At 45.3% G+C, this 25,983-nt stretch overlaps 1 protein-coding gene across 1 annotated transcript in view; it reads left to right on the top strand.

Annotated features, from left to right (window-relative positions):
* polybromo (protein) overlaps positions 1 to 25,983 on the top strand; it is a 740,816-nt gene that overhangs the window by 615,459 nt on the left and 99,374 nt on the right. Inside the window, exon 29 of the mRNA XM_080277986.1 lies at positions 10,852 to 10,999. Coding sequence (XP_080134112.1) covers positions 10,852 to 10,999 — 148 coding nt within the window. The remainder of the gene's footprint in view (positions 1 to 10,851; positions 11,000 to 25,983) is intronic.

The following is a 25,983-nucleotide window of genomic DNA, read 5'->3' on the forward strand; positions in this document are numbered from 1 at the left end:
TCCAGATGTAATGCCTTCAATAGTACTTAAAAATTGCTTCCCAGTGTTGGCTCCTGTATTGGCAAAATTTTTCTGCTTCTGCATCTGTACTTCAGGTTTTTCAGCCTCTTGGAGAGAAGCAAATATCCATCCTGTTCCTAAAAAGGGAGCCACTTCTGATCCATTGAACTATAGACCAATAGTTATAACTTCCATTCTCGGTAAAGTTTTTGAGACTCTAAGAAAACACACAGTCAAGTATCTAGAATTCGGTAAATTAACCAGTGATCAGCCGTGTGGATTTAGACAAGAATGTTCAGCTGTAGACATTCTTTTCCTTCTTACCCATCAGATTAACAAAACAATAGACCAACATGGGGAAACACACACAATGCACTTGATATTTCAAAAACATTTGATAGAGTATGGCACTGGGCCATATTGTCTAAGATGTCACACAATGGCTTCGCATCACTTTGGCCTTGTTACCTTCATAATAGAAAAATACGGGTCGTGGTAGATGGAATTTATGTCCAGTTTCATTCCATAAATGCTGATGTGCCTCAGGGATCAGTTTTTGCCCCAACCCTCTTTCTCATTCATATACATGACCTCCTAGCTCACACTCACAACTTACTACACTCTTGTGCTGATGACTCGACACTTCATAGCTCTTTCACATTCAGTACCTCCTTTACACAATCTGATATTATAAATTCCCAAATAAACACAGCAGCTTCCCTGAACCATGACCTTTCTAAAATTAATCAATGGGGACAAGCAAATCTGGTCTCAATTAATGCTCAGAAAACTAAATACAGTACATCCCCCTAGTATGCACCTATATGGGTGGCAGAGGACGTCGCGTACTAGGAATTCGCATACTGTAAATACATAAACTTATGGGAAAAATTACATGTGGGCTTCACCCCTCTTCATGGGCAACCCTTGAGACGCCTTTCAGACCTAAGTATTGTACTATACAGGGAAACTATCTAAGACATATTACCTAAGATAAGGTAAACCAACAAGATTAAGGCTTTGCTAGGTAAATCAACAAGGATATAGCTTAACTAAACCAACAAGAATATGGCTGCTAACCTTTACCTGTTATTGCGTTTTGGGGGGGCAATGTCTGTACTCGGGTAACCCCAAATTTGGGCCACTCTTTGCTGCCCGTCTCACTTACAAGTTCAGTTCTCGTACTAATAAAAAATACACTTAAATTTAAAAAAAAAATAGGTCCTCGCGTACAAGCGGGATTGCGTACTCGGAACTCAAATACTGTGGGGATGTACTGTACGTTAATTTCTCCAACAGAAAGAATCCCTCGGACTCCCACATAATTTTAAATTATGTCAATATTCCCATTGTTTTCATTTTTGTTTTCGTTTTTGAAGGCTCCAACATGCTTGCGTGCGTCATCCATGGTCACCTAATGGCGGCTCTCCATGCTGCACTATCTATGGCAGCCTCCCAGTTAAGTCCCATTACCCTGAGGTCACACTTAATGACCTCGTCCCACGTCTTTCTCGGTCTACCCCTCGCAACCCCACCCCCATTATTAACACTTCTCACCTTGCACCCAGTTATCATCCCCCATCCTCTCCACATGCCCAAACCATCTCAATCTACCTCTTCTCATCACAACACCAATATGCTCCAGGCCCATCCTACTTCTTAACTCTTCCATTGTAAACCCAGCCCCCCCAGGCCACTACATATCCACTACAATTGATATCTTAGGTGTCACACTAAACACCAACCTAAGCCGGACAGCTTATGTTATATCCCTTGCTAAATATGCTTCTAAAAAATTGGGACTTGTGTACAGAGTTCGTGAATTCTTCACTGATGAGCAGTTGGCCACAATATACAAAGGTCGTGTGCATTTTCAGATTGAAAAGCATTTGCCACTGTGGAGTGGATGTGGAGCAGTTGTATTGAGGCAGTTGGACAAAATTCAGAATTAAGCCATTAGATTAATCAATAATCCTGCCATTATGCAGGACCTTCTTTCATTATCAGTACATAAAGATGTTGCATCTTTAGCATTATTTTACCGACATATTTACCGTAAGTGCCCTGACGAACTTGCTTCAATTGTGCCTCCCCTTCTCATTTTCTCCCAAAATACTTGGGCAGGTGGGAGCTCCCATGAACTTACACTCTCCCTCGCAATGCAGAACCTTTGCTTATCAAAATACATTTATCCCCAGAACTACTACTCTCTGGAATTCACTTCCTGGAAGTTGCTTCCCACAAACGTTTAATCCACTTTTATTTAATTCTCTCTGTCTACCTATTGCCAAACACCCCAATCCCTTATACAGGGTGACCGCAAACAAATCACATCCACATCACTCTGTTCCCTGCCATTTCACTGCCCTGCTCCCAATTCACACACACCCTCTCTCATATACCTCTCCACTCCATCCCTCCAGCAGCAAGAGTGGGACAGGGTCACATTGCTCTCATTTATCTGGAATCTTGCAATGCCAGGTACCATACTTACACAGCAGCCCTTGATTATAAACCTCTTGCTGTGCTCTTTCCTTCAGTGGTGTAGTGTCTCAGGACTGTGCTGATCTGAGTTTACTGAAAAAACTCAAGAGGAATAAACACTACACTACTGTATTATTCTTGTTTTGACCATGTGGGGTTCATCAATTTTGAGATAATGGAATGCTATATCTCTGCCTGCAGTATTTTTTCCAAATGCAACTTCTTTAGCAAATCAGCAGTGACCAAGATTGCATTATGGAATAATCTATCTATCTATTGCCAGACGCCTTAATCCCGTTTGGGGTGGCCACAAACAAATCACCTCCAAGTTGCCCTGTTCCCCGCCATTTCACTGCCCTGCTCCCCAATCACACCCCCCTCTCTCATAATACCTCTCCACCCCATCCCTCCATCTCATCCTCGGCCTCCCCCTCCCTCTTCCCCCCTCCACCTCACTCACATACACTCTCTTTGTCAGTCTTTCTCCCTTCATCCTTTCCACATGGCCAAACCACCTCATTGTGTTCCTCATAATGCTTCCTATCACATCCACATCCACACCACAACACTTCTTTATATCCTCATTCATCAGCCTGTCTCTCCATGTGACTCCACAGGCTCCTCTTCAATAACTCATTTCCACTGCTCTCACTCTTGACTTGTGTCCTTCCAACAACGTCCAAGCTTCACTTCCGTACATTAGAGTTGGTATCACAATACTGTCATGTAGTAACTTTTTCACTTCCATGCTCACGTCCCTGTTTCTTATCACTTCTTTCAAAGAACCAGCAACCTTTCTTCCCTGCTGTACCCTTTCAAGCACTTCACCCTCCAAACCTCCATTCTTACTCACCACACTACCCAAGTACTTAAACGTACTCACATTTTCCAATTCCTCACCATCCAACCTCACTTTACATTCACTGACTTCACCTCTTTCAAAGACCATCACTTTACTCCCTACATTCACCTTTAGATTCCGTTTCTTACACACTCTCCCAAACTCATCCACCAAGCCTTGCAGCTCCCCTTCGTCTTCACTCAACAACACTGTATCATCTGCAAACAACAGTACAGGGAGTTTCCAAACACTATCCTCTCTCACCAGGGCCACTCCAACATCCACTACCCTACCTTGTACCTCTTTTATTACCCCATCCATGTACAGATTGAACAACCATGGAGACATGACACATCCCTGTTTCAACCCAACTTTCAAAGAGAAAAATTCACTTAGTTCACCATCCACACGCACTGCAGCCTTCACATCATCGTACATACTCTTCATAGCATTCAACAACTTCCCATCTACTCCATATATTCTTAACACTTTCCACAATCCTTGTCTATCCACCCTGTCATATGCTTTCTTCAAATCCATGAAAGCTGCATACAACTTCTTTCCCTTCTCTAGAAACTTTTGCACTAAAGATCTAAGAATGAATATCTGATCTGCACAACCTCTTCCCTTCCTAAAGCCTCCCTGTTCTTCTCCAACTAATTTCGCTGTTCTTTCTGTAACTCTGTCAATAAGTATCCTACCATACACTTTTCCTATTATACTAAGAAGACAAATGCCCCTATGATTACCACACACTTCTTTTTCCCCTGTTCCTTTGTACAAGGGAATAATCATACCTGACTTCCAATCCTCCGGGACTCTACCTTCCTCCCAGGCCAATCTGCACATCTTCCACATCCATTCTACTACTATCTCTCTCCCATGCTTCAGCATCTCACCATACACTCCATCAATTCCTGGGGCTTTCCCCGATTTAACTTTCTTCATTGCTTCCACAACTTCTATCCTACTGATTTCTTCCTGTCTTCTCACCTCTCTCCTTCTCCCAGCCGTTCCCCAGCCACTTATACTCGCATTACTTCCATCCTATATGTTCAACATTTCCTTAAAGTGTTCTCTCCCTCTGCTCACTTTTTCTCCCTTTTCCACTAGTAATCTACCATTTTTATCTTTCACTCCCCTGCTAACTTCACTTCCACCCTGTCTTACTCTTTTCACCTCTTTCCAGAACATTTTCTTACAGTCCCTCCGCTTTACACTCAAATTCCTTCCAAATTCCTCATCCACTCACTTCTTACTCTCTCTTACTAATCTTTTCACCTCTCTCTTTCTCTCTACATATAACTCTCTCTTCTGCCTCTCAACTTCTTCCACGCCCCTATTTCTCATCCATTCATTGTATGCTTTCTTCTTTTGTGCCACAGCGTGTCTCACCTCCTCAGTCCACCACGCTGTTCCTTCCACACACCACATCACATGCTGCACATATTTCGTTCGTTTTCGTTCGTTTTTAAAGGCTCCAACATGCTTGCATGTGTCGGCCTTGGTCACCTAATGGCGGCTCTCCATGCTGCACGATCCATTGCAGCCTCCCTGTTCAGTCCCTTAACCCTAAGGTCACACTTAATGACCTCGTCCCATGTCTTTCTCGGTCTACCCCTCATAACCCCACCCCCAATATTAACACTTCTCACCTTCCTCACCCAACTATCATCCCCCATCCTCTCCACATGTCCAAACCACCTCAATCTACCTCTCCTCATCACAACACCAATACACTCCAGTCCCATCCTACCTCTCAACTCTTCCATTGTAAACCCAGCCCCTCCAGGCCTTGGACGCAGGGACGCACTGCACATCCACCTAATCATTGTCATTTCTGTACGTCTGAGCCGGCGAATGTCTTCCTCCTTCACTGCCCAGGTCTCACTGCCATACAGCATTACACTCCTAACACACGCTGCATACAAAGACCCCTTAGCACGTAGGGAGAGCCCCCTCAATGTCAGGAGAGGCAAGAGCTCCCTGAACTTCTTCCAACCACTTCTCACCCTAGCCACAGAGCTAGCTCCAGCCCCACCTCCAGCACACAACATGTCTCCTAAATAACAAAACTCTTCCACACACTCAAGAGATTCACCAGCAAGTTCAATTCTTTCACGTCTGACGATCTCCACCTGCTCACCCCGGCACGCCGTACACATAAAATCAGCATTATCTCGCAGTCTACCTCTGATACCACTACATCTCTTATGCACCCATTTATCACACACACCGCACAAGATGGAATTACTTCCCACGCCCTTGTGGCAAACTGCACATGGCCACTCTCCCTCGTCTTTGACAGTACCGCCACCAACCCTAGATATCATCACTTTTGTTTTATCTGCATTTACCCTTAAACCCTTTTGCCCCATACCATCTCTCCACTTCCTAAACCTTTCCTCCGCCTCCCTTTCATTCTCTGCAATCAACACCAAATCATCAGCATACAACAACTCCCACGGGAGTCCGTTTCTAAAGTCACGTGAAAGGGCTTCAAGTACCATGATAAACAACATGGGACTCAAGACTGACCCCTGATGCACACCAACATTCATGGAAAACTCATCACTCAAATCTCCATTCACTCTCACCTGGGTGTGAGCACCCACATACATGGCCATAACCACCCTAACCAGCCACTCCTCCAAGCCAAGCTTTCTCATTGCCCACTTCACCACCTCTCTAGGGACTCTGTCAAAGGCCTTTTCCAAATCAACAAAAACAAAATAAAGATCCCTTCACCTACCAATATATTTTTCCTGAAGCTGTCGAACAATGAATATGGCATCAGTGGTCCCCCTACCTGGCATAAACCCAAACTGCATCTCATCAATATTCACTCTTTCTCTAATCATACCTTCTAAAACTCTCTCCATTACCTTCATTATCTGATCTAAAAGCTTTATACCTCTATAATTCCCTCTTTCCAGGGCATCACCCTTCCCTTTATACACATTTACAATTACACTCTTCAGCCAATCATCTGGGACAACACACTCATAAATAATCCTATTTATCAGGTCAGTGACTAAACTCACCCCTATATCGCCTGAGGCCTTCAACATTTCGGCAGTCAACCCAGACACACCTGCTGCCTTCCCCACCCTCATCCTTCTGTAAATATCCTACACACACCTTCCACGTCTCCCATCTGCTCCAATTCATATTTGCCCAATCGTTCCTTCACTTCTCTCTTATACTTTGCCTTTTTCTCATCCTCTTGTAACCTTTCCACTCTCCTTGCAACTACTCTTTCCTCTCGTCTTTCCCTTCTTCTATTCCTCCATCTTACTTGCATTCTAATTCTGGCCACCAACAAGTAGTGGTCAGAAATCCACTCCCCCAACCTCTATAAACTCTTGCATCCGTTACACATCTTCGCATCCTTTCATCCACACACACATAATCAATCATTGCCTTCCTTTCATTCAGTTCACCACCCACCCTTCTCATCACTCGCCATGTATACCTGTGGATCATTTTATGCCTGAAGAGGGTATTGGGTATCACCAACCCCCTCCCAGCACAAATGTCCAGTAACGCACTCCCATTCTCATCTCTCTCAACAGGCACAGCCCACTCACCAACTATTCCATCCACCTTCACATTCCCAACTTTACCATTCATATCACCGATCAAAAACACTCTCTCATTCCTTCCAAACTTTTCCACGCACACTTCTACATTTGTCCAGAGCTCTTCTCTCACTCTTCTAGCACGATTTTGCATTGGCGCATACACACACACAATCGCCCACATTTGTATTCCAACTTTCAACTTTACCCACACAATCCTTGACCCAACTGATCCATACTGTCTTATGCTCTTCTTCCATCTTTTACTCACAACTATACATACTCCTTCCTTTGCCCTCTCATTCTCACCTACTCCTGCACATATACCCCATCCATACTCGAAGAGTTTATAGGGGTTGGGGGAGTGGACTTTGTGACCACTACTTGGTGGTGGCCAGAATCAAGGTCCAATTAGAATGGAGAAATAGAAGAAGGGAAAGACGAGAGGAAGGAGTAGTTGCAAGGAGAGTGGAAAGGTTACAAGAGGATGAGAAAAAGGCAGAGTATAAGAGAGAAGTGGAGGAACGATTGGGCAAATATGAATTGGAGCAGATGGGACACGTGGAAGGTGTGTGTAGCATATTTACAGAAGAAATATGTGCAGCATGTGATGTGGTGTGTGGAAGAAAGAGAAGACGGAGGGGGATGCAAGGAACAGCGTGGTGGACTGAAGAGGTGAAACAGGCTGTGGCACAAAAGAAGAAAGCATACAATGAATGGATGAGAAATAGGGGCGTGGAAGAAGTTGAGAGGTGGAAGAGAGAGTTATATGTAGAAAGAAAGAGAGAGGTGAAAAGATTAGTAAGAGAGAGTAAGAAGAGAGTGGATGAGGAATTTGGAAGTAATTTGAGTGTAAAGTGGAGGGACTGTAAGAAAATGTTCTGGAAAGAGGTGAAAAGAGTAAGACAGGGTGGAAGTGAAGTTAGCAGGGGAGTGAAAGATAAAAATGGTAGATTACTAGTGGAGAAGGGAGAAAAAGTGAGCAGATGGAGAGAACACTTTAAGGAATTGTTGAACGTAGAGGATGGAAGTAATGCGAGTATAAGTGGCTGGGGAATGGCAGGGAGAAGGAGGGAGGTGAGAAGACAGGAAGAAATCAGTAGGATAGAAGTTGTGGAAGCAATGAAGAAAGTTAAATCAGGGAAAGCCCCAGGAATTGATGGAGTGTGTGGTGAAATGCTGAAGCATGGGGGAGAGATAGTAGTAGAATGGATGTGGAAGATGTGCAGATTAGCCTGGGAGGAAGGTCGAGTCATGGAGGATTGGAAGTCAGGTATAATTATTCCCTTGTACAAAGGAAAAAGGGAAAAAGAAGTGTGTGGTAATCATAGGGGCATTTGTCTTCTTAGTATAATAGGAAAAGTGTATGGTAGGATACTTATTGACAGAGTTAGAGAAAGAACAGAGAAATTAGTTGGAGAAGAACATGGAGGCTTTAGGAAGGGAAGAGGTTGTGTAGATCAGATATTCATCCTTAGATCTTTAGTGGAAAAGTTTCTAGAGAAGGGAAAGAAGTTGTATGCGGCTTTCATGGATTTGGAGAAAGCATATGACAGGGTGGATAGACAAGGATTGTGGAAAGTGTTAAGAATATATGGAGTAGATGGGAAGTTGTTGAATGCTGTGAAGAGTATGTACGATGGTGCGAAGGCTGCAGTGCGTGTGGATGGTGAACTAAGTGAATTTTTCTCATTGAAAGTTGGGTTGAAACAGGGATATGTCATGTCTCCATGGTTGTTCAATCTGTACATGGATTGGGTAATAAAAGAGGTACAAGGTAGGGTAGTGGATGTTGGAGTGACCCTGGTGAGAGAGGATAGTGTTTGGAAACTCCCTGTACTGTTGTTTGCAGATGATACTGTGTTGTTGAGTGAAGACGAAGGGGAGCTTCAAGGCTTGGTGGATGAGTTTGGGAGAGTGTGTAAGAAACGAAATCTGAAGGTGAATGTAGGGAAGAGTAAAGTGATGGTCTTTGAAAGAGGTGAAGTCATTGAATGTACAGCGAGGTTGGATGGTGAGGAATTGGAAAATGTGAGTACGTTTAGGTACTTGGGTAGTGTGATGAGTAAGGATGGAGGTTTGGAGGATGAAGTGCTTGAAAGGGTACAGCAGGGAAGAATGGTTGCTGGTTCTTTGAAAGCAGTGATAAGAAACAGGGAAGTGAGCATGGAAGTGAAAAAGTTACTACATGACAGTATTGTGATACCAACTCTAACGTACGGAAGTGAAGCTTGGACGTTGTTGGAAGGACACAAGTCAAGAGTGAGAGCAGTGGAAATGAGTTATTTAAGAGGAGCCTGTGGAGTCACATGGAGAGATAGGCTGACGAATGAGGATATAAAGGAACGTTGTGGTGTCGATGTGGATGTGATAGGGAGCGTTATTAGGAAGACACTGAGGTGGTTTGGCCATGTGGAGAGGATGGAGTGTGAAAGACTGACGAAGAGAGTGTATGTGAGTGAGGTGGAGGGGGGAAGAGGGAGGGGGAGGCCGAGGATGAGATGGAGGGATGGGGTGGAGAGGTATATGAGAGAGGGGGGTGTGAGTTGGGAGCAGGGCAGTGAAATGGCGGGGGACAGGGTGACTTGGAGGCGATTTGTTTGTGGCCACCCCAAACGGGATTGAGGCGTCTGGCAATAGATAGATAGATAAATACTCCCATTTTCTCACACTTTCTCCTCCCCATTTTGTTTCAGTTATTCCACATACATCCACTTTTGCACCCTCAAGCACCTGGACAATCTCTCTCTCTTTCACCTCATCATTCGCTCCCCTTACATTCCACGTTCTGATAGCCATGTCCTTTGTCCGGTCCTTGGTCGTCATCGTTTGGTCAGTCCTTGTCCGAGGCATATTGTTTGTTTTTTTAGTTAGTTGTTTTCCGGGGAGGGGCACTAACCCTCCGCCAACCCTTTTAGTCGCCTTTTACGACAAGCAGGGATACTGGGGGAGTATTCTTGAAAAAAAAACCCTACCCCCAGGGGTGACCAACCTTGGTAGGGGAAATGTTTAAGAATGGCATGGATAATTAAGATTCATTAGGTTTTCTTTGCTAGTTAGCTAATATTTTGAGCCATTTTCATTTATAATTGCTCATTCTCTAAGGTGATTTGCAGTGGAGATCAGATGTCAAATTTCAACAAGTCACCCTTAAAGCCATTAAGGAAGCACAGACGTGATGTCCAAATTACTGTATGGTTGATATAAAAATAAAAATTAAGACAGACAAAAAAAAAAAAAAATAGTACTGTTTGAAGTTTCATTTTGGACTTAGAGTGGAAAAGCTTCATGCAAGACAGATGTACGGCTGTATACCATACAAACACACATGAGAAATGGGGGGAGTTAGTCAATGAATACGTATGTACATGCCATATCAATGTTAGCCTTGATTATTCAGCATTTGGGGTTATCTAACCCACAGTTCCCTCATACAAGTCAGATAATTGAAGGATCACTCTGTACATATTCTGGTATGTGTATTTTTTATATATATAACCCCTTGAGTAAGGTGCTGTATACTGTTTTGTTTGTTCTTGCTCCCTCCAGATGATTTATTTTATCCAGGTGGACACATTTTTGTAGTGATTGGGTCATTGAGAGTGACAGTAGAGTATATGTAACCTGTCCAGTTTTTTTTTAAATCTCTCTCAAGCTGGAAGAAAAAAAAAAAAAAAAAAAAAAATGTCTGGAAGTATCAAGAACGAAATAAAAAATGAATGAAAATCTTACTGAAAGTATTAACCCTTGCTGTGCTGCAGACCTCATAAGACGCCCAGTGAATGCGCTCACGGGCAGCACTGCAAGCCTCATATGAAGGAGTTTATTTAGTTGTAAAACAATGACTCAGGGGTGGTAAACTACTTTATATGAGCCTGGCAGGGCTTAATTGTCCTTCCACTGCCTCTTGTCCTGACACTGCTGCCATCCTTAATATTAATGCAGTGTTTGAGTGTGGGTGGCGAGGATGTTCGCGCCATAAGAAGAGCTCCCTGGCACCCTTCCCCACAGTGCAGCGGCTAGTGAGGCACGTGCGGGAGATTCACATCCTCAAGAACACTGGGCGCATCATCCAGCATCATGACCGATCCAGGTGACACAATTACTTTTTTATATTTATATATTCAGTAAACTCTCAGTTACCCATCATCACAATATCCGGCCCAAAGCCATATCTGGCGCATTTTGCTCGGCTGTATTCAAACAATTTCCAGCGGAATTTAGCAGTATCCGACACCGAAATGGGAAGCAGTCGGCAGTACTACCGGTGTGCATTTTTCAGTAGTAATGTGTATCATCTGGCTCAGACATGGGACTTGTTCGGCCTGCAGGCAGACCCCCACCAAATAGCAACACACTCCAACCAGTCACATTGCATTTTGAATCAGCCCACTCAACGTGCCAAGCCAACCAATCCTTGTGCCCTGCTCGTTTCTGTAATGCCGTGTAGTGTACCCTAGTTCTGCTTGGTGGCTGAGTTTGTGGCTTTAGTGGGAGTGCAAACACTAGGTGAGTGGGGTGTGCCTGCTGAGATAGATGAGAATGGCAGTGCGTTAGTGGACATTTGTGCTGGTAGGGGGTTGGTGATACCCAATACCCTCTTCAAGCATAAAATGATCCACAGGTATACATGGCGAGTGATGAGAAGAGTGGGTAGTGAACTGAATGAAAGGAAGGCAATGATTGATTATGTATGTGTGGAAGAAAGGATGCGAAGATGTGTAATGGATGCAAGAGCTTATAGAGGTTGGAGGAGTGGACTTTCTGACCACTACTTGGTGGTGGCCAGAATCAAGATCCAAATAAGATGGAGTAATAGAAGAAGGGAAGGACGGGAAGAAGGAATATTTGCAAGGAGAGTGGAAAGGTTACAAGAGGATGAGAAAAAGGCAGAATATAAGAGGGAAGTGGAGGAACGATTGGGCAAATATGATTTGGAGCAGATGGGGGACGTGGAAGGTGTGTGCAGGATATTCACAGAAGAAATATGTGCAGCATGTGATGTGGTGTGTGTGGGATGAAGAGAAGACGGAGGGGGGTGCAAGGAACAGCGTGGTGGAATGAAGAGGTGAGACAGGCTGTGGCACAAAAGAAGAAAGCATAAATGAATGGATGAGAAATAGGGGCGTGGAAGAGAGAGTTATATGTAGAATGAAAGAGAGAGGTGAAAAGATTAGTAAGAGAGAGTAAGAAGAGAGTGGATGAGGAATTTGGAAGGAACTTGAGTGTAAAATGGAGGGACTGTAAGAAAATGTTCTGAAAAGAGGTGAAGAGAGTAAGACAGGGTGGAAGTGAAGTTAGCAGGGGAGTGAAAGATAAAAATGGTACTGTAGATTACTAGTGGAGAAGGGAGAAAAGTGAGGAGATGGAGAGAACACTTTAAGGAATTGTTGAACATAGAGGATGGAAGTGATGCAAGTATAAGTGGCTGGGGAATGGCTGGGAGAAGGAGGGAGGTGAGAAGACAGGAAGAAATCAGTAGGATAGAAGTTGTGGAAGCAATGAAGAAAGTTTAATTGGGGAAAGCCCCAGGAATTGATGGAGTGTGTGGTGAAATGTTGAAGCATGGGGGAGAGATAGTAGTAGAATGGATGTGAAAGATGTGCAGATTGGCCTGGGAGGAAGGTAGAGTTCCGGAGGATTGGAAGTCAGCTATAATTATTCCCTTGTACTAAGGAAAAGGGGAAAAAGAAGTGTGTGGTAATCATAGGGGCATTTGTCTTCTTAGTATAATAGGAAAAGTGTATGGTAGGATACTTACTGACAGTGTTAGGCAAATAACAGAGGAATTAGTTGGAGAAGAACAGGGAGGCTTTAGGAAGGGAAGTGGTTGTGTAGATTAGATATTCATTCTTAGATCTTTAGTGCAAAAGTTTCTAGAGAAGGGAAAGAAGTTGTATGCGGCTTTCATGGATTTGGAGAAAGCATATGACAGGGTGGATAGACAAGGATTGTGGAAAGTATTAAGAATATTTTTCCTTTCCCCATGATTCAGGTTATCAAACAAAAGTCTCTGTGACTCAGACTTCGTCCTGTATTCCTCTCTTCTAGCCCTAAGCTTGGCAGCCAAGTATTCCTCCTTGCTACCACCCTTCTTCCATTCCCGGAAAAGCCTTCTTTTCTCCCTAACTGCAGCGTCTACAGCCTCATCCCACCACCAGGCTACTTTATGTCTTGGTGGTCCTCTTGTCCAACCACATGTTACATCAATAACTCTCAAGAGATTGTTCTTGAGTGCTCTGTACTGTTCAGTAACGCCTCTGTCTATGGCTCCCTGTTCAGCCACCACTCTCCTCATCTCGTTATAGAAGACATCCCTTACTACTTGGCTTTTCAGCTTCCATACTTTCCTCCTAGGTACATAAGTCCTCTTTTTCATCACTCGTTCATTCAGCACCATATCACAAATCAATAGTTTGTGCTGCTGCACACACTCCTCACTTCCTATAACTTTAACATACCTCACTAGCCTCCTATCAGCCCTCCTAACCAGAAAATAATCTATCTGACTGCTATTTCCCCCAGACTCATACGTAATTAACCTACTCTCTCTTTTCCTAAAATATGTGTTGCACACAATCATGTCCGTTGCCTCCCCAAACTCGAGTATCCTTTCCCTTTCCGCATTCCTTATACCATATGCACATCCCTCATGTACTCCTTCATAACCTTGTGCTGCTTCACCTACATGACCATTTAAGTCCCCTCCCAAACCACTATCTCATCATCCCGCATACCACCTACTACACGTATTAAATCATCCCAAAATCTATCTTTGTCTGCTTCATCCAATCCTGCCTGTGGAACATATGCCGATATAATCACAGCTCTCCTTCTACTGAACAGAATTTTCACTACCAATATCCTATCGCTTACTCTCATAACATTCATAACATATTCCACCCATTTCTCCGCAACCATCACACCAACACCTCCATATCCATTTGTCCCCCCCTGCCAAAACAACTTATAGCAACAGTCCTTCCCAACAATCTTTCTGGCTGATCCACCCCTGTACTGGACTTCCTGCAAACATGCCACATCCACCCACCTCCTGCTGAATGCCTCAACGACTTCCCATGCCCTTCCCCTCAAACTTCCCACATTCCATGAACCCACCCTCATCCCCCTGGGTGATTTACTGTCCTCAGGCTTGCTTTGAAACTTATTCTTGTGTTTTGTCATATTCAGTATTAACCCCTTCTTTACCGACCCCTCCCCCAATTGTAAACATTACGTTTACCCCCCATACCGACCTGATAGCTCCCCCTCCCGTAGTGTGAGGGGTAGTGTATATTTTTTGCCACGTCAAAACTATTCACTCTTTTTTTATTTTGTTTGGATACTGATGATCACATAAATCCAGCATGATGTTGGTAATAAAAAAATATTATTAAATAAATCATTACGGTATATAAGTTTACATATCTTATGCTAAAGTACTGTTACCCAGGTAACTACTGTACAAACTGGCTTGAAAAAAATGTCCTGCACAGATGGATGGCTTATTTATATTTACCTTGTAAGCTAAGCATGAAGTATGTGGACACACGTGATGATGATGGCGACCTTGACCCACTTGTTGCCGAGAGTGCAGCGTCACTAAGCTCCCTACTATTTTCCTCCTCCTTCCTCACTCACATCAACTTCGTTATCATTTTCAGGATCACAGTCATCTACTGACACATCAGACACTGCTGCATCATCATCTGATACATCTAGATAAGTATCCTCATGAGGAATAAACTCGTCACTATTGGAATTTGCCAGAGATGCCATGAGAGAAAAATATCCTGTATACCCTCTCTCGTGGTCAAGTGCGTGGTAACTGACTCTCTCAGGCAGGCCAAGGGGTGTAAATTTTGCTGTATGACAGCAGAAAATATAGTACGATATCTGTAGTAGAAATTGTAAATAAAATAATGATTGGTCTAAAAGAGGTTACATCACAGATGAGTGAGCAAGCCATTGGTGCCACCGCAACTCAGTCATGACGTATCTTATGATGTCAGAATTCATCAGAACTTCGTCACAGTCTTTGTCGTCAAAACACAGAGCTGTTGCTAACACAAGGTCCTCAGAAACAGCCTTACCGGGCTACCCTGAGGCCCATAAGCTGCCATTCATTAGAGGGTGTACCAGCGTACAATGGTTGCAGTTCCGGTGTCTCACGGGTGTTTACTGGCATTGTTCGGGGGTACATCAAAACACATTTTCGGAAAAGAAGGGGTTAATAAAGGGGGATAGACATACCACAGGCCCCACTCACTGCACAGTCCCAGGTCCAGGCAATGGATCTGGGACCCCTAGCCCACCAGCTTACCAGTGGCTGTGGTAGTGGCCTCAGGGCACCCTGCCAGGACAGCTGCAGGGACACCCTCCAAGCGCGCCTTGGCACTGCAACTATCCCGCTATTATACACCCACTGATAGGGCAGCCTCCTGGGGCGCTGCTCCCAGGTTCAGGCCCCTCTCTGTTGGGCAGAAGCGGCAGTCTGGGAACCACAATGCCCTGTACCCTCTAGCACAGGCCCGAGCCCCATCTCACCCTGGACCCACAATCTATGCCGGCGGAACCCCCGTCACGCCTTCCCCCAGAAGTCCGCCACTTGGTAGCGGGGGCAAAGTTTTCTGGCCGCATGCCCTTTCTGGCGCCAACCCCTGTAACATAGTGGGATACGTTGTGTGAAATGTACAGTGCATATGGTGTGGTGCATAAGATAGTTAGAGGAGATGTTTGGGAGAGTATGCTGGTCTACTCTCCATGTTACTGTCTCACTGAAAAGGTCAGCAATATATATATACCATCATCCGGATGTCCTCTCCCACCCTGTGGCTGGGTGAGGAGTACCAACCTCCAGACAGCCTGAGTTTGCCCAGTCCAATGGGCCTTGCTTCCATTCACTCATCATTCAAACCCCCGGAATCCTGGCTCTGGCTGATGTGCCAGAATCTTTCACCGCAGTCTGTAGCCTCACATAAACGTATCTGATAGTCAGTCCAAACGCTGTCACGTTAAAAAGGGGTGCCAAATCCCTGATCATGTGCTTCGTCTCACAACATTCATCCAGCCCACACAATCTCTTGGCAGTTCTCGAGTCTCACCGACTTCCATACCTCTCTCCCTCACACACTTATCCACCATATCCCTCCACCTTCTCCTTGGCCTGTCTCGCCTCCTACCTTCTTCAAATTGTCTCAGCTATACCTTTTTCATCACTCTGTTCTTATCCATTCTCTTCACATGACCATACTATCTCAGTACACTCTCATCGATTCTGATGTCCACAAACTTCTTCACTCCACATCTTTCACAAATCACATTATTTCATATCGTATCCACTCTCTGTACTCCACATACATTCCTCAGCAGTTCTGTCTCCACTGGTCCTGCTCCTAACTTTTCATTTTCATGTCACACCATAGTCTCACATCCATATGTTAAAGTTGGCACCAACATTCCTTCATATAAGCCTCCTGCAGCTGCAACACTCAAGCCTCAGTTTCTTATCAAGGCCTTTATAGCACCAGCTACTTTCCTTCCATTTGTCACTGTTCTTTCCACTTCTTCTGCACATTTTCCTCTCCTTTCTATCACTGTATCCAGGTATTTGAACTGTCCCACCAATTCCAGTCACTATCCACATACTGTAACATCACACTGGGAGTCACCTCTCTCAATTACCATCACTTTACTCTTTTCTACATTTACTCTCAAGGCACGATGCTTAGACATCAACAAAACTCTGCACTAGTCTACCAAGTTCTTGTCTGGTATTTGTAAGTAGCTCTGCATCATCAGCATACAACAAATTTATGATATTCCATCCATCGCCATTCATTACCAATGCCATCCCTCTGTCTATCACTCATGTTTTTACTTCTCTCATCATCCCATCCATATATATATATATATATATATATATATATATATATATATATATATATATATATATATACATATATATATATATATATATACATATATATATATATATATATACATATATATATATATATATATATATATATATATATATATATATATATATATATATACAGGAATCCCTCCAATATCCGACGTAATAGGGCCATAGGCAGGTCTGGATATTGGGCCCCAGCTTATGGACTTGTACTTATGGACCCTAACTCAGTGAAACACCTATACAACTCCCTCTGGACATGCATAGCACCTATTTAAGACCCAAATCACACCAATAAGGCACATAAATGACTGAAATAAATGCAAAAGAACCATAAAATGAGGGTTTAGAGGTAGGTTCATACAATATTAAACATTCTGGTGACTGGCTCCTTGACTGGTACTTATGGACTCAAACCTGGCCTAACTCAGAAAAACACCTTCCTACTGCACATGCATAGCTCCTAACACCTTATTCACACCAATAAAGGACATTAAAGAGTGAAATGAGGTGTTTGAGGTAAGTATAGTATGGAAAAAAGTACAGTATGAAACATTCTGCCTACTTTTTTTTTTTTTTTTTTTTTTTTTTTTTTTTTTTAAATTTGTCCGACTCTGGGCAAAGGCTTCAGGGCCTATATCTTGGGGGCAGTAGCCTATCCCAAGGCCCAGTAGTCCTCCTACACCTCCACATGTCACCACTTCGGTGCTAACACCCACCGTCCATATTGAATACATGCTAGGGCTGTCTCATACAGGACTGGTGTATTGGTATTAGTGGGGGTATTTTTACGATATGTCGGCGGGTCATCTGGTAGATCAGGAAAGTCTGCTTTTAATGAAATTCAAATCCTTAAACTGTCCCCTGCCCGAGCCAGGATTCGAACCTGGGTCCATCAGGACTGCAAGTCCATGGCAATCTCGATGAATAACCGCCTCCTCTCGGACTCTGACAGTAAGAAGGATTTCCTGAAGCACTTCCAGTCGGGCTATAGATAGATAGATAGACTTCCAGTACACTGTTCATGAAGTCTTGCACTGAACTTAGTCAATCGCACTCAGAAGTCTGTTCTCTTCACAGTGCGCACTCTTGTTTAACGTATGCTCCATTGTAACTTACTAAGTCTTGTACTCTGCACTTTAACTCTTCCCACTCTTCTAACCATTTTCTAAAGCAAAAACAAACAAGTCTATTTACGTTAAATTTTGTTCTATTTACGTTAAATTTTGTTCCAAATTTGTCTTTTCACTCACAACTGTAAATCCTTAACACAACACACTGTTTTTTTCACTGCACAACTCTGTAAATTCCCGTGTGGTCTAGTGGAGAAGTTCTTGCTGTTTAATCACTGTCAGAGTCCAAGAGTATCACTGGCAGGTGACCTAGGGGTGCGTCGCTGGGTCGTGGTGATGGCGTACCCACTGTAGACGACTCTGAAGATAGACGCAAACTCACGTCGAGCGGTGACTCCACCGTGGCTGACGTGCTGGGCTGTGGCTCGGAGCATGAGGGCCTGTCTTGGGGAGGCAGCGGAGTGGAGCCAGGGCTGGGCACAGTGGGGGTCACGGGCCTGAAAAAACTGTCAATCGTTGATTGACGCAAGGACTGACGATTCTGGCGATTGATGATGCGCTGCCTGAAAGCACACACTTCCTCCACAAGTCCCAAGGGCCCCATCTCCCTGTTGCAGTCCTGGTGTTCCAGGTATTCGAGAACGAACTCTAGGTGTTCCCGGAGTGTGCTCAGCTTGGAGATGGCTGGTGTAGTGTCCTGCTGAGAGGAGTCCACATCATCGTCGCCGTCCTCGTCGGAATCTTCAAGCTGGGTACTGACACCTGCAACTGAAGACGCGATCTCGATAACAGACAATGTCTGATACCCAGGATCACCCTCGTCGTCATCCAACCACTCACGCACATCGTCCACATCAACATCATCGCCATGCATACGTAGCCGTGCATGGAAGTCATCCACGTTAAACCCTAGAAAATCGTACTCCACATCTGTTCCGAGAAGCAGACGAGACCAACCATTTTCTAGACTTCCTTCCATGCACTGGCCCAGTTGTAGATTGCAGACTTGATGTTGTAGCGGCGAAGGTTTTCCAAAGTCCGCTGGCCTCGCGTGTCCTGTCCCTCCCTGCGCTCGTCCTTGTCCTCGAGAACAACCATCACCTCGTCCAGGAACTTCCGGCGGTATAGGCGCTTTGTTGCCACGATCACTCCTTGGTCCATTGGTTGGATGAGAGCAGTCGTATTAGGTGGCAGAGACATGCACCTAATCCGGCCATTCTCAGCCACCAAGTCCTTGTCACACAGGTGGGCAGGTGCATTGTCAAGGAGAAGGAGGGCCTTTACCTGGTCGCGCGGGATTCCCAGTGTCTTCGTCTGGTAATTGATGACCTTCTTGATGAAGTGGCAGTGGAACCAGTCTTTGAAGATCTGGGCTGTAAACCATGCCTTCAAAGAATAGTACCAGACGACAGAATGGACATCCATCACCCCACGAAGACACCGAGGCTGCTTTGCATGGCCAACAATAACTGGTTTAAGCCAGTGCATGCCGTTAGCATTGGCACAACACAAAGCAGATATCCGTTGCTTGGAGAAATTGCGGCCAGGTACACGCTTCTCCGTCTCCTCGGCTAGAGTGTTCGTTGGCAAAGAGTGATAGAATAAACCAGTTTCGTCAGCATTGTAGACTTGACCGAGATTTAGGCCCTCCCTGTCGATCAAGCCCTTCACCTTGTGCCGAAACTCGTCAGCTCCATCCTCGTTAGTGTCCAAAGCTTCACCATGGGCTTTACGGTTGGTAAGGCCATGCCGTAACTTGAACGCGAAGAGCCAACCCTCGGATGCCTTGAAGTCTAGGGCGTCGTGAAGCCTGGTGAACTTCTCAGCAGCAGCCTTCAGCTCCGTACCATGTACCATCACACCAGCAGCACATTCCTGTCGATACCAAATCAATGTGGAGCAGTCGATTTCAGCAAACTTGGGAGTCAACATCACCTTCCTCTCCACGTTGCGTTTGCTTCTCGATGAGAAGTCAGCCGTGTACAGCATGAGTTTGTCTCGGGATCTCTTGGTATCGAACAAAGTAGATCGGGCCAGGTTGAACTCGCGGAGGATGCGGGAAGAAGACCGCCCCGCATCTACTTTCTCCAATATCTCCCGTTTCTTCTCCAGAGTCAGCACCACTCTCTTCCTCTTCTCAGGCAGCAGGGCCATCATCACACACACTAATAAGAGGCCTGAGAGCAGCAGGAGTGCCTGCAGCAGGTAAGGAACCACCACAAAAGCGAGCACGTGGGCAGCCATGACGACGAGCGTGCACTCGCGGCGAGAGACAGGTGGAAAGTGGGGAGGATGCAGCGGCGCTCTATCGGACGTTGGAGGAACGACGCTCCACAACAAAGTTGTCCCGCGCCACACGCGACAAGTTGAAATTACGAGCGGGAAAAGTTCTTTTTTTTTAATTTTATTTTATTTTATTTTATTTTATTTATTTTTTTTTGGGGGGGGGGGGATATTGGATCCCGGGACAATTATGTCCGGTTAGTGGGGATGTTCGGATATTGGGTGTTCGGATATTACAGGGATTACTATATATATATATATATATATATATATATACACACACACACAGTACCCTCGTGTCCAACACGCATTAGTCCAGCACAATTCAGGTCCAGCACGGAGAGCAAATAATTAGTATTATTTAATACGATTTAATTATTGCAACACGAGTGTGTTAGCATAACACGCACAGAGCTCCGAGAAGTGGGCCAAATCCGCAGAGTTCAACTCTAGCACGATCACCCCCGGTCCAACACGGTCATACTGGACATTCCCATGATGATGATAGCCAATGAAAACTTCTGATCAAGTAGCCTTCCCCGCCCACTTTCGTGACATGATCGTGATGCCGCCCAATTAAAAACGTTTCTGGTGTCATGTGATGTTTTGTTTAAATTTCTCCCGCCACAGCGCCACTCAGTCGCATAATTGCATTGGAAGTTGCTTTTTTCTTGCTGTATAATCTGCCCTTGTTACTGCATTTTACCCTGCTCACGATGCCTAGGAAGCCTTCTGAGAACCCCAAGAAGCGTCGGCACCTCCCTCAGGCCACCAAGCTAGAAAGCATCGAGAGGAAGAAGAAAGGGGAGAGGAAAGTTGACATTGCCAAGGCCTACGACATGAATGAAGCCAACATGAGAACCATAATAAAAAACCAAGACAAGATCCTGGCAGCCGAAGGCTATCACACGGCACTTCATACCAGGTTTGCCGAGGATACGATGGTAAATCGGAACGGTAACGTGGTGAAATTGCCGATGATACCACGGGCATTTGGAATTCATCTGGATGGATTCCTGCCGAGGATACAACAGGCAAAACAGTGTGACCAAAACCCAGGCGACTCGACAGAGAATGTATCGTGCTACAGCATTGAACATTTAGCCTGACACTGAATACATATTAATATTTTAGAATAAATATCAATCATTTTGAAACCCTTCTCATCGGTGTGTGTACCAGTTTATAAACAAAGTTGCTTCTCCTTATTCTCTACCGAGTCAGCGACAGCAATCACTTTCCACAGTCACGAGACGGGGCTCTGGCAACAGTGTGAGAAGCATGCCGTTTGCCGAGGATTACAGAGTGCTAGGACAGGCAGAAGCAGGACCTTCCATGGCTGTGGACGAAGATAGTGATTCTGAGTGTGATTTCGAAGGATTTATGAGGGAGGTTGAGGAGGAGCAACAGCCATTACCTGCTAGTGACGCCAGCAGCCATCCTCCGTGGACTCAGTAGGACTACCTACAGCCTTGGATACCACCTTCCATTCCCAGCAAGCCCACCAACACTATCCTAAAAGGTTAGTAATCATTCATAGCACAGTACCATTTATTATAATTACAATAGTACCAGTATATGTATAGGTATATGGTAGGTATTTAGGGTGACTTTTCCTAGGGTTGCTGACATAATTCATTTTTCCCCATAAGCTCTGTTGTTAGTCCAACACGTTTTTGGTCCAACACGTGACCCATACATGACAATATTACCGTGTTGGATGTGAGGGTACTGTATATATATATATATATATATATATATATATATAATGTGTGTGTGTATGAATGTATATACATGTATATGCAGTATATACAGGTGGTCCACAAATGATACGAATGGGTTACAGTCAGAGAAACTGCTCGTAAGTTGATTTTTTTTCATAGGTCAGCAATGAATTTAATACACCCAAGGAACTGAACATCATAACCTAGTCAAGCCTGCCTTGAATGTGCATAGAACAATTTCATTAACCTACAGCTAGGCAAAATCATTTACACAAAGCATATTTTATAATAGTGTTGAATATTCTATGGTTTGTCCTGGATATGAACTGTAATGTTTGATGACTACTTTAATTTGGAAGCTTCCGGTGTTGGCGTTTGCTGATGATACAGTATTGTTGAGTGAAGATGAATGGGAGTTGCAAGGTTTGGTGAATGAATTTGGGACAGTGTGTAGGAGGAGGAAGCTGAAAGTTAATGTAAACAAAAGTAAAGTTATGGTGTTTGAGAGGAATGAAGTCACAGAGTGTGCAGTGAGGTTGGATGGTGAGGATATGGAGAATGTGAGTGCATTCAAGTACTTGGGTAGTGTGATGAGTAAGGATGGAACTTTGGGGGATGAAGTACGTGAAAGGGTACAGCAGGGAAGGAAGGTTGTTGGCACACTGAAAGCAGTGATGAGAAATAGGGAGGTGAGTATGGAAGTTAAGAAGTCACTGCATGATGGTATTGTGATTCCTACCCTGACGTATGGAAGCGAGGCGTGGACCTTGCAAGAGGGGAACAAGTCAAGAGTGAGAGCAGTGGAAATGAGTTACTTGAGAGGAGCATGTGGAGTGACATGGAGGGACAGGCTGACGAATGAAGAAGTGAAGGAACGTTGTGGGGTAGATGTGGATGTGGTTGAAAAGATTAGGAGAAATACACTGAGGTGGTTTGGACATGTGGAGAGGATGGAGAATGAAAGACTGACTAAGAGGGTGTATGTGGGTGAGGTGGAGGGAGGGAGAGGGAGGGGTAGACCGAGGATGAGGTGGAGGGATGGAGTTGAGAGGTATATGAGGGAGGGGGGGGTGAGTTGGGGGGAGGGGAATCAAATGGTGGGTGACAGAGTGACTTGGAGGCGTTTTGTCTGCGGCCACCCTTTGCGGGATTAGGGCGTCGGGCTATAGATAGATAGATAGATGTTGCTGTCTGTAGCTGTATTTATGTATCTGTGTATATTTTAGCAGTTCTTTTTACGTTTTTACTCCGGTTGTAAAGTGGCAGTGACCTGTGTTTTCATACTGCCACAGTCTTTTTTAAATGTAGTCAGTCTGTCAGATCCTCACCAGCAACAAAATTGGAGCCAGGTAGATTGAGTCTGCAAAAGACGAGGGCTTACAGTACAGGTACAGCCATCCCTCGAATTTTGTAGGTGTTAGGGAAGAAACCTGTGAATAGTAAAAATGCACAAATTATGAAAACCCATCTAAAAGGGCCCATCATAGCCATAATACAGGTATACCTTGATATGTGTTACCACTAGATGCGATACCCCAGCTTAGCGATGGAGGTACAAATACCACCATAGCCTGCAGGACGTTGGCCACGCCCCAGTTTAATGAAGGGCCCTCCAAGATCACGTCCATGGGTGATAGACCGAAATTTTTAATAATGCGCGTTCCTGTGGCCAGCTGAGCCCACCTGCCTCCCAGGATGTGCAGAAACACTCACACAGCCCCCACAGTCATCACTCACCCCATGCTCACCCATGTCGTTCTTCTCGCATTGGCCAGCCATCTCTGAGTGAGGAACTTTCTTATGCTCACCCACCCCGCATCGTGGTGCATCACCAGCGGTACACAAGCCACCATCATAGTGCATCATAACTGAGTACGAACAGTGCCGTGAGTAGAGAAGTGATACTGATCATGTGTGAAGTGCGGTTTTGTGTGAATTTTGGCCAAAATAAGTGTGATCATGTCTGGTAAGGGTGCTGCACATGGTGGGGCTAGTGGTGGTGGTAGTGGAGACCCTAGTCAGGGTGGTAAGCGGCCTGCTGGTGTTGGTGCTGGTGATTTTCCCACAAAGCGTGCTTGTAAAACTGGGTCATTGGAAGTGAAACTAGATATTCTTAAGTGCCACAACAAAGGCAAGGGTGCATGTGTCATCGCCTTGGCCCTCCACCTGACCGAGTCGACTGTCTCTACCATTATCAAAAAACTGGGAGGCTATTAAGGCTTCTGCTGGGGACGTTGCAACCTTATCCATGTTCCATCTCACCTACCAGAGAGAGCCTGCAATGGAGGAGGTGGAACAGATGCTTTGCACATGGGTGGAGGACCAGAACAGAAGGAAGGCACCCTTGAGTGAGGCGATCATTTGCACCAAGGTTCTCACACTATGGGAGGAAAGTAAGGGGAGGTGAAATCTTGATGATAGCGAGACATTTAAGGCTAGCCATGGGTGGCTTGACCGCTTCAAGAGGCACTCTAATCTGCATAATCTGCACCACGTGAAGATGTACGGGGAGGCGGCGAGTGCGGATACGGTGGCGGCAGCAGTGTTTCCTGACGAGCAGAAACGCATCATCATGGAGGGTGGCTGCAGTGCAAAGCATGTGTTGAATTTTAATGAGACTGGGCTCTTTTGGAAGAGACTGTCCTCAAAGACATTCCTTGCAATGGAGGAAAAATCTACGCCAGGATTCAAGGCCTCGAAGGACCGGCTTACACTGCTGCTGAGGGGCAATGCCGAGGGCGACCTCAAGTTGAAGCCGCTCCTTGTCTACCACTCTGAGAACCCCAGGGTTCTGGTGGGGTATGTGAAAGAAAATTTAGGGGTGATTTGGAAGTCTGACAAGAAGGTCTGGCTGACTTCCGACATCTGTTCTCTCTATTTTCACTCCTACCTTTCTCATGTCCTGAAGAAGTATGCCTCCAGGGAGAATTTGGCGAACAGATTTCTTGTGGTGGTAGACAAAGCCACCCTCCCAAAGAAAGGGTAAGCAACATAGAGATGGTGTTCCTGCCCCCCAGCACCTCGTTGTTGTTGTTGCAACCCATGGACCAAGGGGTGATCACGACGTTTAAAGCATATTACCTCTGCCACTAAATGGCTCAATTGGTAAGCTGCTGTTCTCACACAGTTGCAAGTGCTGGTTGGCCACCCCGTGTGGGATACATGGCGTCTGGCAATGAATGAATGAATGAACCTCTGCCACACTATGCAGCAGTTGGTGAGGGCCTGTGACAATGACGACAAAACGACAGTGCAAACATTCTGGAAAGGCTACAATATACGCCACGCCTTAGAGAACATCATTGCAACATGGCAGGAAGTTAGCCAACCCACCATGAATGGTGTGTGGCGGAAGCTGTGGCCGGATTGCATCCACTCCTTCACCAGCTTCCCCGAGGGTGTGCAAGTTCTGCTGGTGCAGCGTGTGTGGCAGGGAATTGTTGAACTGTCGCACGAGGCAGGCTTCGGGGAGGTCAACGAGGAGGATGTGGAGGAGATTCAGGAAAGCCACACGGAGCTCAGCAATAAGGAACTCCTCAGTATGGAAATTCAGTGGGCGAACCAGGAGACACAGGAGAGGAGGTCATCCCTGAAGTGTGATCTCTCAGTATGAACATTCTGAGGGAGATGGTGACCAAGCTGGATGAGGTCATTGCACTTACGTTTATACATGACCCTCTCCCAGGACAAGGCAGAGACGCAGCTGATCAGCTGAAGGAGAGGATGAAGGTGTACAGGACGATGCTGGAGGCATAGGAGAGCGTGGCCAGGCAGACTACAATCACTGCCCTTTTCAAACAGGCCTACACCATGCCAGCAACCCACAGAGGATCTCCCCAGCCCTTGACCAGCAGAGCATCTCCCTAGCCCTCGACCAGCAGAGCATCTCCCCAGCCCTCGACCAGCAGAGCATCTCCCCAGCCTTCGACCAGCAGAACATCTCCCCAGCCATCGACCAGCAGTGAAAGACCCAGGGCCTTCTCCTGCTGAGGACGTGCTCGGCCCTTAGTGCTGGACCTAACCTCCAGCTGATCCCTGTCTCCTGTGTCACCTATGTCTCCACTGTGGCACTCTG

Source organism: Coenobita brevimanus, chromosome 71 (genome assembly GCF_032717465.1).
Source record: "Coenobita brevimanus isolate Jiangsu-jjx chromosome 71, ASM3271746v2, whole genome shotgun sequence".
Lineage (NCBI taxonomy): Eukaryota > Metazoa > Arthropoda > Malacostraca > Decapoda > Coenobitidae > Coenobita > Coenobita brevimanus.